Source organism: Microtus pennsylvanicus, chromosome 1 (genome assembly GCF_037038515.1).
Source record: "Microtus pennsylvanicus isolate mMicPen1 chromosome 1, mMicPen1.hap1, whole genome shotgun sequence".
Taxonomy (NCBI): Eukaryota; Metazoa; Chordata; class Mammalia; order Rodentia; family Cricetidae; genus Microtus; species Microtus pennsylvanicus.
Window position 1 is genome coordinate 144414966 of NC_134579.1, and position 15898 is coordinate 144430863.

The 15898-nt window shown below is 48.7% G+C and overlaps 1 protein-coding gene across 1 annotated transcript in view; it reads left to right on the plus strand.

The window, feature by feature from the left end:
• The window catches only part of Arhgap35 (Rho GTPase activating protein 35), a 114978-nt gene extending 100176 nt beyond the window's left edge, over positions 1 to 14802 (plus strand). The window contains exons 4-7 of the mRNA XM_075990763.1: positions 1585 to 1662; positions 2900 to 3031; positions 11030 to 11135; positions 11734 to 14802. Of these exons, the coding sequence (XP_075846878.1) occupies positions 1585 to 1662; positions 2900 to 3031; positions 11030 to 11135; positions 11734 to 12091 (674 nt within the window). The 3' untranslated portion in view covers positions 12092 to 14802. The remainder of the gene's footprint in view (positions 1 to 1584; positions 1663 to 2899; positions 3032 to 11029; positions 11136 to 11733) is intronic.
• The last annotated feature ends 1096 nt before the right edge of the window (positions 14803 to 15898 follow it).

Consider the following 15898-nt stretch of genomic DNA (forward strand, 5'->3'; position numbering starts at 1 on the left):
ATCTTTAAGCTCCTGGTGCACTACATTCTTGTTTTGTGCTTTTGTTTTTATGGTGCTGGGGATCAAACCAGCCAGAGCAGGTGCTCTACCATTGATCTACACTACAGCTCCTAAGAGCTATTTTTTAAATACATGAACACACTGAATTTTATAGGAAAAGTTCTCAGGGTGCTCTGGATGTGAAAGAAGGGACAGTGTTTGTTCGTTTCTTTGGAGTCAAGAAAAGCTTATTGAGTGCACAGCAAGGCAGCAACTGAGGTGAGGCACACTGTGCCTTCCTTTCTGCCTTCTGTGCCTCTGGCACTGGGACAGAAGCCCACTCATAGTGGCAAGTGTTCTAGCACTAAACCACTTCTAGCCCTTTTTATTTATTTTGTTGGGTGTGGACTTAAGTGTTTCTTTTTCCACCAAGTGGGTTTCAGACATTAAACTCAGTCTGTCGCCAGGTGGTGGTGATGGACGCCTTTAAATTTCATCACTTGGGATGCAGAGGGAGGAGATCTCTGGGTTCGAGGACAGCCAGGACTACACAGAGAAACCCTGTCTCAAAGAAAGAAAAAAGTTCAAACCATCGACCTTGGCAACGCCTTTGCCTACTGAGCTGTCTCTCCAAGCCCCATTCTGGCTTTCTGAAACAGGATCTCACTCTCATGCATGGAGACCTAGAACTCAGTATGTATTTCTGACTGGCCTTAAACTTAATATAATCCTTCTACCTCTGTTTCTACCTTCTAGGAGCATAGGTGTGTACTACCATGCCTGGCTGCTTTTTTTTTTTTTTTTAATCTTTATTTTTAACAGAAAAACAGGCTGGAGAAACAGCTTAGCAGTTAAGAACATTGGCTGCTCTTTCAAAGAACATAAGTTTAGGCAGTTCACAACTACCTATAATTCCAGCTCCAGGGCATCCAGTGGCCTCTTCTGTATGCTATAGGTACTGCACTCATGTGACATATGTACACATATACAAAACTAAGTTGTGTTTTTTTGGGTTTTTTTGTTTTTAGATAAAAGTAAAGGAACTGGAGAGATGACTCAGCACTTAAGAGCACTGACTACTCTTCCAAAGGAGAACCTGGGTTCGATATTCCAGCACTGTTTTTCTGGCCTTCATTGGCACCAGGCATATACCCAGAAAAAATTCTCATACATACAAGTTTTCTTTTTTAGTAAAATACTGTAAACGACTACATTAAAATGTGGGCAGTGTTGGCGGGGTGTTGTGATACACTACACACTCAGAAAGCAGAGGCAGGTGGATCTCTGGAGTTTGAGGCTAACCTGGTCTGTATATCAGGTTCCAGCAAGTGCTAAGCCAAATGTAGAAGCAAACACAGTTCTAGCACTTGGAAACTGGAAGCAAGAAGATGAGGAGTTCAGGGCCAGCCTGAACTACATGAGCCCTTGCCTTTAAAGTAAAAGGAGGGTGGGACCCAGTACTGTGGTATTTTAAGTGAAGCATCAGCAGGAAAGCGCTGCTAGCTCTGTTTCTCTGTTGTAGTGGGAACCTTGTGACCTCCTCAGTCAGCCCCTGTCCTGCTCTCCAACTCTGGTTCATGGGACCTGCTTATTCTTTCTCCACAGGACTGAGCACTGAGGGCATCTACCGGGTCAGTGGGAACAAGTCAGAAATGGAAAGTCTGCAGAGACAGTTCGATCAAGGTGAGTCCCAGCCTGGCTGTGCATTACCGGTCTAAAGCAGAGCCATGGCTGCATTGCCAACAGTGCCTGGGTACTCCTGCCTCAGACACAGAGGCCACGTGTGCCTCCCTCCCCCTGCCGTGGGATACCAGGTCTGTCAGCATACTGTCCCTGCCAAGGCTTTCCCATGGCCATCCACAGCCACCATTAGAGGTTTCCCTGGCCCTCACTCACTTCTGGAAGGGCCTTGTCTCCCTGAGTTGGACCCAGGGATGGTAGCATTTGAATTAATGATCCAATACTTTTTGACAGACCAGAGATGTCTATATCAACCACAAAATGGCCCTGTAGGGGAGAAAGTGAAGCAACATTTCAAGATAACTGAGGCACTGGGCTTAGACATCTTAGTCACACCAGCTTTGGTGCGACTAAACTGCTCCTAAGTTGTGAGAGGTCAAGTGTGAGAGGCTTTCAGCTAGCGACTCAGCTCTTAATTGGAGAAGTGCCCACGCTGAATGCCAAGCCATGCTACTAGGCCAGCGGAACAGTGAATACTCTACTCTCAACTTTCAGCAGCCAGATAGGGAAAAGTGGAGGTTACAGGAGGGCCAACTTCTGGAACAGCCAACTCACCTGCTGCTGTCATGAGCCACTTGGAAGTGATGCCTTATAATCATGTGCCACTATTTGAACATCAGGAGTGTGTTCTTCATTGGGCAAGTGTCACATAATACACTTACAATAAGCCACATGGAATTTTCTTAGAGGACCTTTGCTGACCAGCATGGTTTTGTGGTACATGACTGTACCTGTAAAAACCTGAACAGCTGGTAGTCCAGAAAGGGACACTTGCTGGCCATCTGTAACAAGTCCTACAGAATCGTCACACAGTGATGCTAGAAAGAGAAGAAAATGGGAAAATGAGAAGAGAGTTCAGTGGAGTTATGGGCTGGGAAGAACCAGGGGGATGGAAATGGTGAATTCTTCCTCCCTTCATCAGGATCTGAATGAGACAGTGACCACATGGCTGGCAGAAAGGGAAGTAAGGTGGGGGGGAGCTGAAGCTCATAAGAACCCAGTGGGATGAGCAGGTAGCCTGGGGAACTAGAGGAAACCTCTCCAGTCATGTCTGTAAACCCAGGCTGCCAGCTCCTCTGTAGTCTGTACCCTGGGCAACATCTAGAAGCTTTTCTGTGACCTTTCTGGTGGCTTCTGGTAACCTAGATGGATCTGGTCTCACTTCTTGACTTGCTTTCAGACCACAATCTGGACCTGGCAGAGAAAGATTTCACTGTGAACACTGTGGCAGGGGCCATGAAGAGTTTCTTCTCAGAGCTACCAGACCCCCTAGTACCATACAGCATGCAGATTGACCTGGTGGAAGCACACAGTGAGTACAGCAGCTGGAGAGAGACTTTTTGACAGAAACACTTCTGAGTGTTCCCCCAGGGCAGCTGCAGGTCCCCAAATTTGTCATCTGACTTGGATGCCATCCCTGTCCCTCTGCTGTGGCTGACTCTCCATGTCTGCCCTTAGTTTGCTCCTTGGGGTAAAGCTGAAACTTCTGTTCTAAAGTAGATTATCCTGGACCCTTTCCTTCTGCCTCATATAAGGCAAATCCATCATCTGAGGCCATACGTCTGGAAAGATGACTCAGTGTTTAAGAGCATGGGCTGCTATTCCAGAGGACCCTGGTTCAGTTCTAATACCTATATGATGGCTCACAACCATCTATATCTGAAATCTAACACTCTCTTGTGACTTTCTCTCTCTCTCCTTTTTTTGGTTTTTCGAGACAGGGTTTCTCTGTGGTTTTGGAGCCTGTCCTGGAACTAGCTCTTGTAGACCAGGCTGGCCTCGAACTCACAGAGATCCACCTGCCTCTGCCTCCCGAGTGCTGGGATTAAAGGCGTGCGCCACCACCGCCCAGCTCTCTTGTGACTTCTAAGAGTGCCAGGTATACATGTACTGCACAAACATGAATGCAGGCAAAACACACAAAATAAAATTAATAAATCTAAAAAATTTTAAGAGAAGAAAATTACTGAGGGTTGGAGGAAAGCTGGTGAAGGTTACCTCCAGTGGCCTTAGCCAGAGGATCACAGGGCTCTGCAGCACATAAGTAATTCCAGGATTTTTTGTTGTTTGTTTGAGGTAATGTCTTAGATATTCCAGGGTGCCCTCAAACTTCTCATCATGCTGCTTCTACCTCCCATAGACTGGCATTATGGCATGTGCTACCATACCTGACTTAGAACCTCTAGTTTTAATGGCAGTATTTAGGGCAGCGGTTCTCTACTTGTGGTTCACAACCATTTTAGGGGGTCAAACAACCCTTTCATGGGGTTCCCATATTAGATATTTACATGACAGTTAATAGTAGCAAAATTACAGTTATGATGTAGCACAGAAAATAACTTTATGGTTGGGACATCACATGAGGAACTGTATTAAAGGGTCGCAGCATTAGGATAGTTGAGAACCTGTGCTCTAGGATGACCATTGTGTAGGATGCTTTCTTATTGTCTGGGTCTGTCATGTGTCATGAAGGCCCTGGCCTCTTGGAGCTGTCACTACAGGGCACTTAATATTATTTAGCCAGAGGAAGCCTTTGCCCTTGTGAGGAGAAGAGAAGGTAAATCCAAGGGAGAAACAGCAATTCCTCCACAACTGTTGAAAGGAGTATCCCTTTGTGGGTCTGTATTCTGGTCTAGCTCATCACTACCCAACTCAAGCAGTGTACTCTCAAGACTGTGGTAAGGTTATAGGTCAAGGGCTCCCATTCCTGAGTCCCTGCTCCTCTAAGGAAGCTATCCCAGCTGTGGAGGGTGCAGGGCTCAGGTTTCCTGCTCACAGCCTGTTTCCACATCCGCCAGCCATTCCTTTTTGCCCATTTACCTGGGAGTTGGTACCCGTATCAGACTCATGCTGTCTCTCTAAGGGAAGTTAGAGGAGGTTCACTGGTTGGTACCCAGCTGTCAAAGACCCAGTTCTCACATTTGTCTTGACCTGGCGCCATCTAGAGGCCTGTCGAGTACTGGCACCCAACATAATGCCATTGTTTCTTGAAACAGCTGACATGGCACCTTTTTGTTTGTGGAGGGCCAGGAGAGGGTGCTGCTGATAGGGGGCCTACTTCCCTTCCTCCCAACGCTTCTGCCACCTACTCTGTAGGTTCCCACAGCTCATAAGGAGGCTGTATAGCAGCCTGGAAGGGTGGAGTCTCATAGCTTCCTCTCCATTGTATGCTTTCTGGGCCCTGATAGTCAGCTGGGCCACCTCTTGTCTATCCTTTCTTGATAGCCTGACAGAAGAGAGTAGGGAGGAAGGGATCTCACTGACACAGCACTTCACAGTGGAAGAAGCAAGTGGAGCATGAGGCTCAATGGATTGAGGTGGTCTTAGCTGAGTCAGATACCAGGCAATGAAAAAGTTGTGTCAAGGAACATAGTAGACAGAAGGTTGCCATGCTCTATAGTATCACAGGTTTCCATGGCAACAGCAACTTGACCAGTTCTTTTCACTTACTGCCTCAGAGTACCAATGTCTGTGTATTCAGGCTTGCATGCGGTTCCACATCCCATCACAACAGATAACAAGGTCATTGTCTGATTGTTGTGTAAGCATCAGAATTTCACAATATTGAACACTACTGGAGTGCCCACCAAGGGAATCTGTGTGACTTTTTGCCAGTTGTCTTTCCAGCTTATTCAAGGTCACATGGAGACTCAGGCACCAACAGAGATCACAGATTGCTGCTTGCTGTGTGCAGCAGGCTTTGCTGGGTATTGGTGTGTGCTCTTAGTCACCAATGAGGTAGAGGATTGTCTCTCCATGGTACAGAGGAGCCCGAGGCTGTCAGAGTGACACAGTTTGGCTGGAGGCCCAGATCACACGGCTGGGGACTGGCAAGCTAGAACTTGAGTTCCTGCTTTCACTGGTTGGAAGCTGATGTTCTCTGTAGACCGACCCAAACAAACTGAACTACAAGTGCAAAAAGTTCTGTGATGGGGGAGAGGCAGGGAGTAGTAAGAATGGGGAATCATGAACTATGGCTTTAGGCAGAAGTTTGAGTTCTAAGGCAGCAAGTGGGGGGCTCTGTGTTCTCTCTTCTCCTACACCTCATTCCAACCAGACTTATGTCCAAGCTGTATGTTCTTTCCTTCTCCTCTTCTCCACCACCAATCCCTTCCCTGACCAGAGTCCTCGTCCATCTGCTCCCCGCAGGCTTCCTATGGTTTTGTACCAACAGGAGACCTAGCACTAGGCCCACCTTGGGTACAGGATTTCAGGCCAAGGACCTGTAGCTGCCAGTGCTTGGTCATCCAAGGGATATTGTTCTCAATACAGCCTTATCATCTACCTTTTCCAGTAGGCAGATGAGGCAGCCAAGGTTTGGGGATAAATGACCCTCACTATCCTGTAGGTTTTTATTCCCATTCTATCTTAGGTTGTTGCTTTCTCTTGTCTGTCCACATAACTTCTCAGAGATGCTATGTACCTCACTACAAGTATATGCCTGTGTAATGGGCCCTGTGTGGACAGAGACACATAGCAGTGACAGACAGGATATTGGTTTCAACTACAGTCTGGTAGAGAAGGAACACTGCCCAGCTTACTGCATGATCATGCCTCCAGAATAGTCTGAATTTTCTATTTTTAAACCAAGCCAAGGGTGGTCCCAGTCTTGCCTTAGCCTTAATCTTGTGTGCCACATGGGAGGAAGACAGGGACACACCTGGGGCCTGCCTACATTGCTCAAGCCTCTGCCCAGCTTTCTCCTTTTCCAATAGCATAAATATGCAGACGGTCAGCAACCTCCACTCTAGGCACTGAGGGGAAAACAACAGTTCCCAGCCTGGAACTCGGCTGGCGGTAAGCAGCCAGAGTGGGGACAGTGGGAATCAGGGTCCTTGCCAGGTTTTATGGCCAAAATGAGTTCTTATACCTTTTTGTTTTTCTTTAGTTTGGGTTTTTGTTGGTTTGATTGATTTGGTTTGGTTTTCAAGACAGGGTTTCTCTGTGTAGCCATGGCTGTCCTGGCACTCACTCTGTAGTCCAGGCTGACTTTGAACTTAGAAATCCACCTGCCTCTGCCTACCGAGTGATGGGATTAAAGGTGTGTGCCACTAATGCCCAACTAGTTTGTGTTTTGTTTGGTTTCTTTGTTTTATGTTGTTTTTAGACAAAGTCTCCTATAGTCTAAGCTACCCTCAAACTCTGAATTCTCTTGTCCCAGATTCTCTAGTGCTGGAATTTCAGGTGTGTGCCACTACAGCTAGTTCTTTGTGCCTTTTAGAGCCTGGTTTGTGTACACTCTAAGGGTGTTTATAAGGTCCCTGATAGACGTGACTTCCTCTCCTCTTCCTAATGGGTTATGGGTTCCTGAAAACTCAGATGTTAGCAGCTGCATTGTGTGTATGTAGACTTCACCTGAGTGCCCCATTCCCTTCCTTTCACTGGACAAGAACGGCAGGGAGTCTACAGCAGAGAGCAGAGCTGAGATCCAGCCCCACTTTCTGCCTGGATGTCTGCTGAGGATTACACAGAGAGCATCTGGGAAATGGTCCTCCAGGCCCTATAACACCATGCAGATATAAGCATCCTCTGTCTCCCAAAAGACAGAGGATCCTAAATGAAATCTCATTGCCAGGCATGGGATACCTCCCTGAGTTACTGGTCAGGGAGGCATCCAGAACATCACAGGATATTACCATAATGGTTGATTGCTCACCATAACTCAGTAAGATCCTGTTGTTGAACCTCAACTGAGCAGAAAATTCTGCTGGCTATTCTGCATAGTGCTAGAAGGTGCTTTGCAGGCTACTGTGGGAGAAAGACATCAACAGTTTCGCCCAGTGTTCAACCCTGCCTGTTACAATACCATCCTGCCACCGGGCGATGGTGGCGCACGCCTATCATCCCAACACTCGGGAGGCAGAGGCAGGCGGATTTCTGTGAGTTCGAGGTCAGCCTGGTCTACAAGAGCTAGTTCCAGGACAGGCACCAAAAACTACAGAGAAACCCTGTCTTGAATTATAAAAAAAAAAAAACATCCTGCCTGGCAAGGTGTGTCCATTGGTGCAATGGTGTCATGACAGTTGTGGCTCAAACCAGCTTCTTTTTGATTGGGTATGGTTAGATATTAGCCTCCTCCACAGGAAGAAGCTCGTGCTAGGTACTGACTGAGAAGAGGATGGGCAAAATAAAAAAGGGCAGTGGTGGAGTGGGATCTGTCTTAGTGGTACACTGTTTGTCTAGCATGTGTAAGGTCCTAGGTTCCATCCCCAGCACCTTAAGAGAGAGGAATCAGCCATGCTTTAGTTTGGCCGAGAACCAAACTTGGCTAGGAAGATCCCCTTGTGGTCCTCCCACCAAACACTTGGTGCTCCTCAGTGTTAATGAGTGCAGGGACCAGCAGAAAAATCAAACAGGTGAGAGAGGGAATATAGGTCAGGAACCATCTAGGCCTTTCTTGGGCGTCTGACTTAAGAGTTCACAGGAGGGGGATGAGCTTTCCAAGGGAGGGGCATGAATGAGTATCAGAAGGGCTCCCCAAGGAGAAAGAAAGGACACACCTGTTTCTGCTCCTCGGGTGGGAAGGCCAGGGCTGTTTCCTGCATGAGACTGCTGTCTGAGATACTGCTCCACAGGTGCCTGATGAAAAGAGACACAGCTGTGTTTTGTGTCACAGGGTACTGTAGGGACCTTGGCAAGCCTGCATCTGAAAGGGGTGCACTAACTCTAGTCAGTGAAAGTGAGTCTTGCTCATGATTCTCATGTGCTCTTATGTAGTCAGTCATTCATCCTCCCTCCCCGTGGCTTCCTCGTGCTAAACAGACTTCTTACTGAAACACCACAGCAAATGATTTTAAAACTCGGAGCTATGGATTATCCACGGAGGCTGAACCATTGAAGCAACTCTTGGGTTAGAAACTGGCACTGACTGGTTCACCTCAGATCCTGTGACTTCCATCATCTTACAGGCAGACAGGTTCCGTTGCTCAGGTTCCCTGCAGGTGCCTACCTCTGAGCTTACCTCGAACCTCTCGCTGCCTCCAGTCTCTATTACAGACAGGAGACTGAGTGGCCCTCAGGTGTCACTTGCCCAGGTTCACAGATTCTGGGTGCTTGACAGGATTGGCACCCAGATCAGGGCTGAGTCAGATTTGAGCTCTGAACTGCAACCAGTTTGCACCATACTCCTGTGTGACGCACCCAGTTATGGCCTGACATGTCTTCTACTGTAAAGGTTCCCAGTCAGGAAGCCAAGGCCTTTTGTTAACTGAAAATAAATTTGTTTTGTTTTGAGACAGGGTCTCATTATGTAGTTGAGGCTGCCCCAGAACTCACTAACACATTGTGTATACCACGCTGGACTCAAACTCACAGAGATTCCCCCTGCCTCTGTCTCACAAGTGCTGAGATTACTGGTGTGCGCTACCACCCACCCAGGTAGATTTTATTTTTAGTGCAATATTTTAATTATAGTTTCTCTTCCTAGATCTTCCTACTTCCCCGCCCTTTCTTTCTTTAGAAAACAGTCATCTAAAAAAATAATAATAAATTAAAAACAAATCAGAATAGGACAAAACAAACTAGCAGAAGAAAAAAGCGAAAGAAAAAAACTCAGGAAACAAACACAGAGACACACACAGAAATCCCATAAAAACATGGGACGAGAAACCATAATGTGGATGGGAAGGACTTGTTGTGGACAGGTGGGGCTGACAAAGCACTGGGAGACAACCTCCAGAAATGCCATCTACTGCTGGTCATGGGATCTGCCCTGAAGAGTGATTTGTACACCCAATGAGACTCTGATAGAGAAACCATGATTTCATTTGTGAGCAGTTATCAATTGAAATAGCTTCTGGGTTAGGGATGGGGCTTTCTTACCCCATTTTTTTTTAAGAAAAACTTTATTTAACTTTATTTCATGCGCATTGGTATAATGATGTCAGATTCTCTTGAACTGGAGCTACAGACAGCTGTGAGCTGCCATGTGGGTGCTGGGAATTGAACCCCGGGTCCACTGGAGGAGCAGCCAGTGCTCTTAACTACTGAGCCATCTCACCAGCCCCTCTTACCCCATTTTTAATCATTATATTTTGCTGTTGTTGTTGAGACAGGGTCTCATTCTGTAGCCTAGGCTAACTTCAAACTGACAATCCTCCCACTTGAACGTTCCAGGGACTGGGGGGCAGAGATGCAGACTGTCATGCCCCACATGACCTTCACCTGGAAGGCATGGTGTGCTGAGTCTCTGAACCACCAGGAGTTTGAAGCAAGAAGATATGGCAGTTTTAGTGGTGTCCAAGGAGGCTGTGCCCAATAAAACTAAAGCCATTGTAGTTTGTTTTTGTTTTGTTTTGGGGGCTTGTGTATGTGTGTGGCGTGTTCACTCAAGTGGAGGTCACCAGACGACTTACAGGAGTCAGTTTTTCTACCCTGTAATCCCTAGCTCAAGTCATCAGACTTAGCAGATAGAGCTTTTACCCATAAGCTACTCTGCTAGCCACTGTCAACCCACACTTGGGTGGCCATAAAGATCTCTTTGCATGTACAGAAAAATGTGGCTTGATCAAGTGTTACTCTTAATGGAGTCTAGACCATTTTTGCCTCCCTGCAGAATGAGCCAAATTCAGCTCAGTTCTGCAGCTGGTCAGTTCAAATCCCTGCTTCACAGACTTTCTGTTTCCTTGTTTTCCATCCTCAAAACAGGGCAGATTGTAGAGATGACTGACCTGGCATGGCATGGATGACATGCTTCCTGTCACAGCACATTAGTACCCTCAGTGGGCACAGTAGGCGGCAGTAAGAACAGGGGCATGTGGTCCCTTTGATGAGCTGCATAAGAATCACCCACTGTCTGCATCAGCCCCTCCAGCAGTGCCATGTGCAAAGCTCCTCATGTCCGCAGGGAAGGACAGAGCCCTGGTCTTGTAACAGACCCCCTCCTTCCATGGTCTGTCAGTGTGGGTGGGTGGCAGTGCCCTCCCGTCTGGCCAGGAAGCAAGTGGTCTTTCTGCATCGGGGTGCCTGTCTCCAGGGGCAACCGATGAGCAAAGAATGGTGTTCTTTATGGTAGAGTCTGTGGATGGTTTATCTTGGGGGGCAGAAGGGGGGCAGGAAGCCCAGGCATACAGTACTGTCCTTCAGCAGGGCCCTGGGACATAGAAGTGGCCTGGACCCCAGTCCAGGTGTGCAACCATGGATGCAGACTCCGGGCATGAGGGTGGAATGGAGCTGTCAGAAAGCCCTGGGCTGCCCTCCCAGAGGGTTGCCAGAGTACACCTGGAGTGACCACCAGCTGCTGCATAGCTACTTTACACCTCCAGAACACCCACCAGACTTAACCCTGAAAGCCTTTCATTTCCTCTCTCAGAAATCAACGACCGAGAACAGAAGTTACATGCTCTTAAGGAGGTGCTGAAGAAATTCCCAAAGGAAAACCATGAAGTCTTCAAATATGTCATCTCCCACCTGAACAAGTAAGTATCATGCTGCTGGGTAGTTTTCCTCCTGTAATAAACAGGCATCTTGAGTTAGTTAACCGAGGGAGAGGAGAAGGCCAGCAGGGTCCACTCACTGCTGCAGTGGCCAGTGGTATAGCCAAGGGCCCTTGGCATCCTTAGTTTCCTTTCTAACTCTGGCTCCAGCCCATGCGGGGAGTTTTTCTGGCAGGTGCTGGTGCCTTTAGAAACTTCCCAAAAGCAAAAATTCCAAGAGCTTCTCACAGCTGCTCCTTGTCCATGTCTCCATACTGGTGTGAGGCAGAACATATATCAGGAGAGGTGCCTTGCTGTAGAATAATCGTCATATGATTAAAGCACTTAACCAGTGCCCAGGTTTGTCTGCTCATGGTGGACCTGTCAGCAGAGGGGTAGTTATGCACTAATTTTCTGCCCATCCCTAACATCACCACTTTGGTTGATGGTCTATGCACTGCACCTTCCAGGGACATGTGGAGCCTCCGTGTGTCCTCAGCCACACTCTGTGGCTCCTTAGAGCTAGTGGCAGGATCAGCCCAAGGGTTAGGAGGCAGGGAAGCCCTGTGCACATCTGACCTGGCTTTGCTGTCACCTGCAGAGTCAGCCACAACAACAAGGTGAATCTCATGACCAGTGAGAACCTGTCTATCTGCTTCTGGCCCACCCTGATGAGGCCCGACTTCAGTAGCATGGACGCTCTCACAGCCACACGCTCCTACCAAACCATCATCGAGCTCTTCATCCAGCAGTGCCCCTTCTTCTTCTACAACCGGCCCATCAGTGAGCCTCCTGGAGCTGCACCTGGCTCCCCCTCAGCTGTGGCTCCCACTGTCCCTTTCCTTACCTCTACACCTGCTACCAGTCAGCCGTCACCTCCCCAGTCACCTCCTCCAACCCCTCAGTCCCCAATGCAGCCATTGCTCTCCTCTCAGCTCCAAGCCGAACACACGCTGTGAGCCACCACATCCAGGAGGCAGGAAAACCAGTCGTCTTTTTGACAGGATGGCATTTGGCCTTGAACAAAATCAGGTCCCCTGGGCTGGAGGTCGCAGCCAAGCGCCTTTTTAAGACTTCAGTGGTGGCACTAGCCAGTGTCTGCCATGGCTGGGCAGTCGAGCACCCTGCAGCCTAATCTTCACCTGGTACTGGCTGTGGCAAGCTGTGGGGCCCTGCCTTTGGCCTAATCACTCTGAGGACTGAACTGACCAGACAGCGGCCCCAGTACCCTCACTGCTCCCTGGACCCCTTGCCCAACCTGTCTGCCTGCACCAGCGTCAGGGCCCCATCATTGGGACATCACCCCAGCCTCTGCCAGGGGCAGAGGTTATACCCCAGCAGGGCTGGCCCCTCTAAAGAGGACACCTCCCAGTTTGTCCTCTCGCATTTTCCATACCTACACACACCTGCAAAGGGGTCCTTGGGAACCTGTGGGCTCTGGCTCTGCTACCCCACAGTACACACAGGGCACTGGCATGGCCCACAGCACAGCAAGAAGAGAGCTTTGTGCCTAGACCCAGTGTGTGGCTTCCCTCCCAACTCCTTTCCAGGCTTCTGCTCCATTCCCTGCAGCAAAGGAACACTGGAAGAAAGATGGAACCCTCCACAGAGACAGACAGCACAGGAAGAAAATAGACCTCAAGTTTCCACTTCACCTGCCAGGTGGCCACTGGGTAAAAAGCCCTTTGTCTGTGTGTGACAGCAAAGTAAGGACACCTGGACAATGGCTGCAAACCCACTGGGCCCCCATAGGTCCACCCCCTGAGAAGACAGAGCCTTTGGAGGAATTATTGGCAAGGTCCCTACCTGACCAGCACACTATAGAAACACTACATATATAGAAAAACTACAGGTGTGTACACACAGCACCCAGGTTGGCGTGTTTGATGTTAAAGTGGGGTCCTTTTATCCCATGCTGTAGATGTAACCAGCAAGGGTGTCTGGGACATGGGCAGGTATGGCACCTTCCAGAAATGAGCATCTGGTTATACATAGAGGATCCTGTTCTCAGACAGAGGACTGTACCTGGCTTGTCACCACCCTATACTGACCCAGTTTCACCACTTCCTCCCAGCAGCCTCCACACACTCTGCTCCTGGTGTGGCAGCCCTAATTGGCTCCTGCCTCTGCCTCTGCCTCTGCCTCTGCCTCCTACTTTAATCTTAGCACTGGGCCATGAAACCTGACACTAAGGTACCCTGGGCATAGGAGGGGCATGGGTCACACAGCACTATCCTGGGTCTCACCGTTGCACTTTAGAAACAGCATGTGGGTATGTTTCCAGGGGCCCCAGGTGGACTTCCACCCTGCCTTTACCTCTGTAGGGTAGGAGGATGACTGGCCCTTGGCAAAGGGTCCTGTCCTAGAGAAGCTGAGTGTTCCTATCTCTAGTACTTGGCAACATAAGGTGCTTGCAAACACTACGCTGCCCCTGCAAAGTATAATCTCCAAGACCAGACAAAACCCAAGGTACAAATGTGTTATATGTAAATGTTTTCCCTCCTGAGGGTCTGTTTTGGGTGCTGTAGGCCTGGGGTCAGCAGGAACATAATGTGGGTTGCATCCACTAAGGTCACAGACAGTCCCCTGCCCTGACTTCATGCCCCTTGCACCTCACTATTAAAATGACTTACATTCAGTAGTTTCTGTGTTGGGTCTTCAAAGAAATGGAGGTGGAGCCATCCAACTGTGAAGAGTTGTGACCCAAGCCACCCTCCTGTGAGGCTGCTGCATGTGCCTGTGTAATGTCAGAGGGGCAGGCACATGGCCAGGAGAACCCAGCTCAGATCTCACCTTGGCAGACACCAGGCTGGAGCACGTCATTCCTGCTTCTTCAGGTACTCTGAGTGACCTTCCCGCTCATGGCAAGGCAACCTGGGGACCTACAGAAGGGAGAGCACTCAGGGCTTGGGTGGCCGGTCAACTGCTGCCCTACTCAGAAAGCAGCCCTGGAGGTGACCTCAGCCTGGTGCCGCCCAACAACACCACAGTTCCCAAGGCTGGGTTTTGTGCTGCACATTGGGTGGTGCACAGTCCTTCAGCACTGTCCACCCTTCTTATCTCGCCTTTTAAAGGACATGGAAAGTTCTGGTGCTGGTCTGCCCCATCCTCTCCATTCTCCCAGGAGAGGCAAGCAGAGTAGCAGCAGTCTTGTAGAACCTTCCCAGTCTCTGCCACTACGGGGGGTGGCTCTATTGGAACAGCTTGTAGGCGAGGGTGTGGGGTGTACCCTCCTGTATTCTGTGCCTCCGCCCCTGGTCTAATGGGAGGAATCCCGGAAGGCCTGCATTCCCCCAAGGACCCCACAGGGTACCTTGTGCTCTGCCCCCAGACCCTCAAAACTTGACAGTGGGCCAGCTGCAATCCTCATTCCCCAAAGTCATCTACAGGTGGCAGGTCGGGGGGGGGGTCTCCATTCCACATTACCCACATGTGCATGGGGAAGGTCGGGGATGAGCTAGGTCAGTCCAGGACTGTACCAGCCAGGGACCTCACAGGCCAAGGTGAGAGGCCCTAGATGGTCCCTTACCCCAGCCATGAAGCCACCCGAGTAGTGGAGCCAGGACATAAGTTATTGTTCACATTAAAGAATCATGTTCCCTGTGTACATTTAAAGCAAAGGAAACGTCTCGGGATTGTATGGGAATAAAACTTGTTTGAAAATTTGGAATAGTGCTGCTGTGGCTTCTTTTCCTGGTATTTGTATTTTCACATGTTACATGATCTTTATATGTGTTGGATTAACAAATATTTTAAGTTTCCTGGGAACAAACAGAAACATTAATGATATTGAAGTGTGTTAGTCTGGCCGTGTGCCCAAACTTCTGTTCTGCAGCGAAAGTGGGAACCTGTCTGTAAAGCGGATGTAACGATGATTTCCTGTGTCGTGGTGGCTCGAACCAGGACCTCTCTAGTTGGCTTTAGGAATGGCTGCTTTATTTCCAGCCTTTTTTTTTAAGCAAGTCATGGGTTTTCCGAGGCTACTTCCTGTTCAGTGCATGGGCAGCCGTCCTGGCAGCCAAAGCATCTTTGACTGAGGTGGTTTTTGTTTGGTTTTGTTTTTAAAATTATGTATTTGCTATGAAGTATTGTACTTGTCTCAATGGGAATGGTGTTTAAAAAATGAAAAGGCCTTATGTGATATGTACCATAGTTAATAAAATCAATCTTGTAAAAAAAAATTCAACACAGGCCTGAAAGAAATGAAGGGGCTGCAGTCTCCAGCACAGCCTGGGGGCCAATTAGGGGCAGCCCTGCCCTCCAGTGTACCATAGGATGGAATTCTGAGGGCTGCAGATGGCCAGTAGCTTTGAGGAAATCCTAAGCTAGAAGCCTAAAAGCTACCCTCCTGCCAGCAGAGGGGTTACCATCTGCCAAGATAGTGTTACCAGGAAGGGCAAAGAAACCACCACCAAAAACATTTCCACCCACCCCTGAAAATGTTGAAAGATAACATCGTGTCATCCTAGAATCGGGTGTCCTGAGGCAGGAGGATTTCAAGTTTAAGCTCAGCTTGGGCTAGCTGTGGGAGGTCTTGTCTGTTATGTGTATGTGCACACACAAAATCATCCACGCTGGATCTACTTTACCTGTTAACTCCACCTCCCAGATGCTATTGGAGACCTTTGGACCTTTGGTTTGGGGAGATGGAGGGGGTGGTGTTTGGGGGTTTTTCTTGTTTGGGGTTTGTTGTTTTTTTGAGAGGGTTTTTCTGTGTAGTTCTGACTGTCATGGAATTCACTCTGTAGACCAAGTTGGGCTTGAAC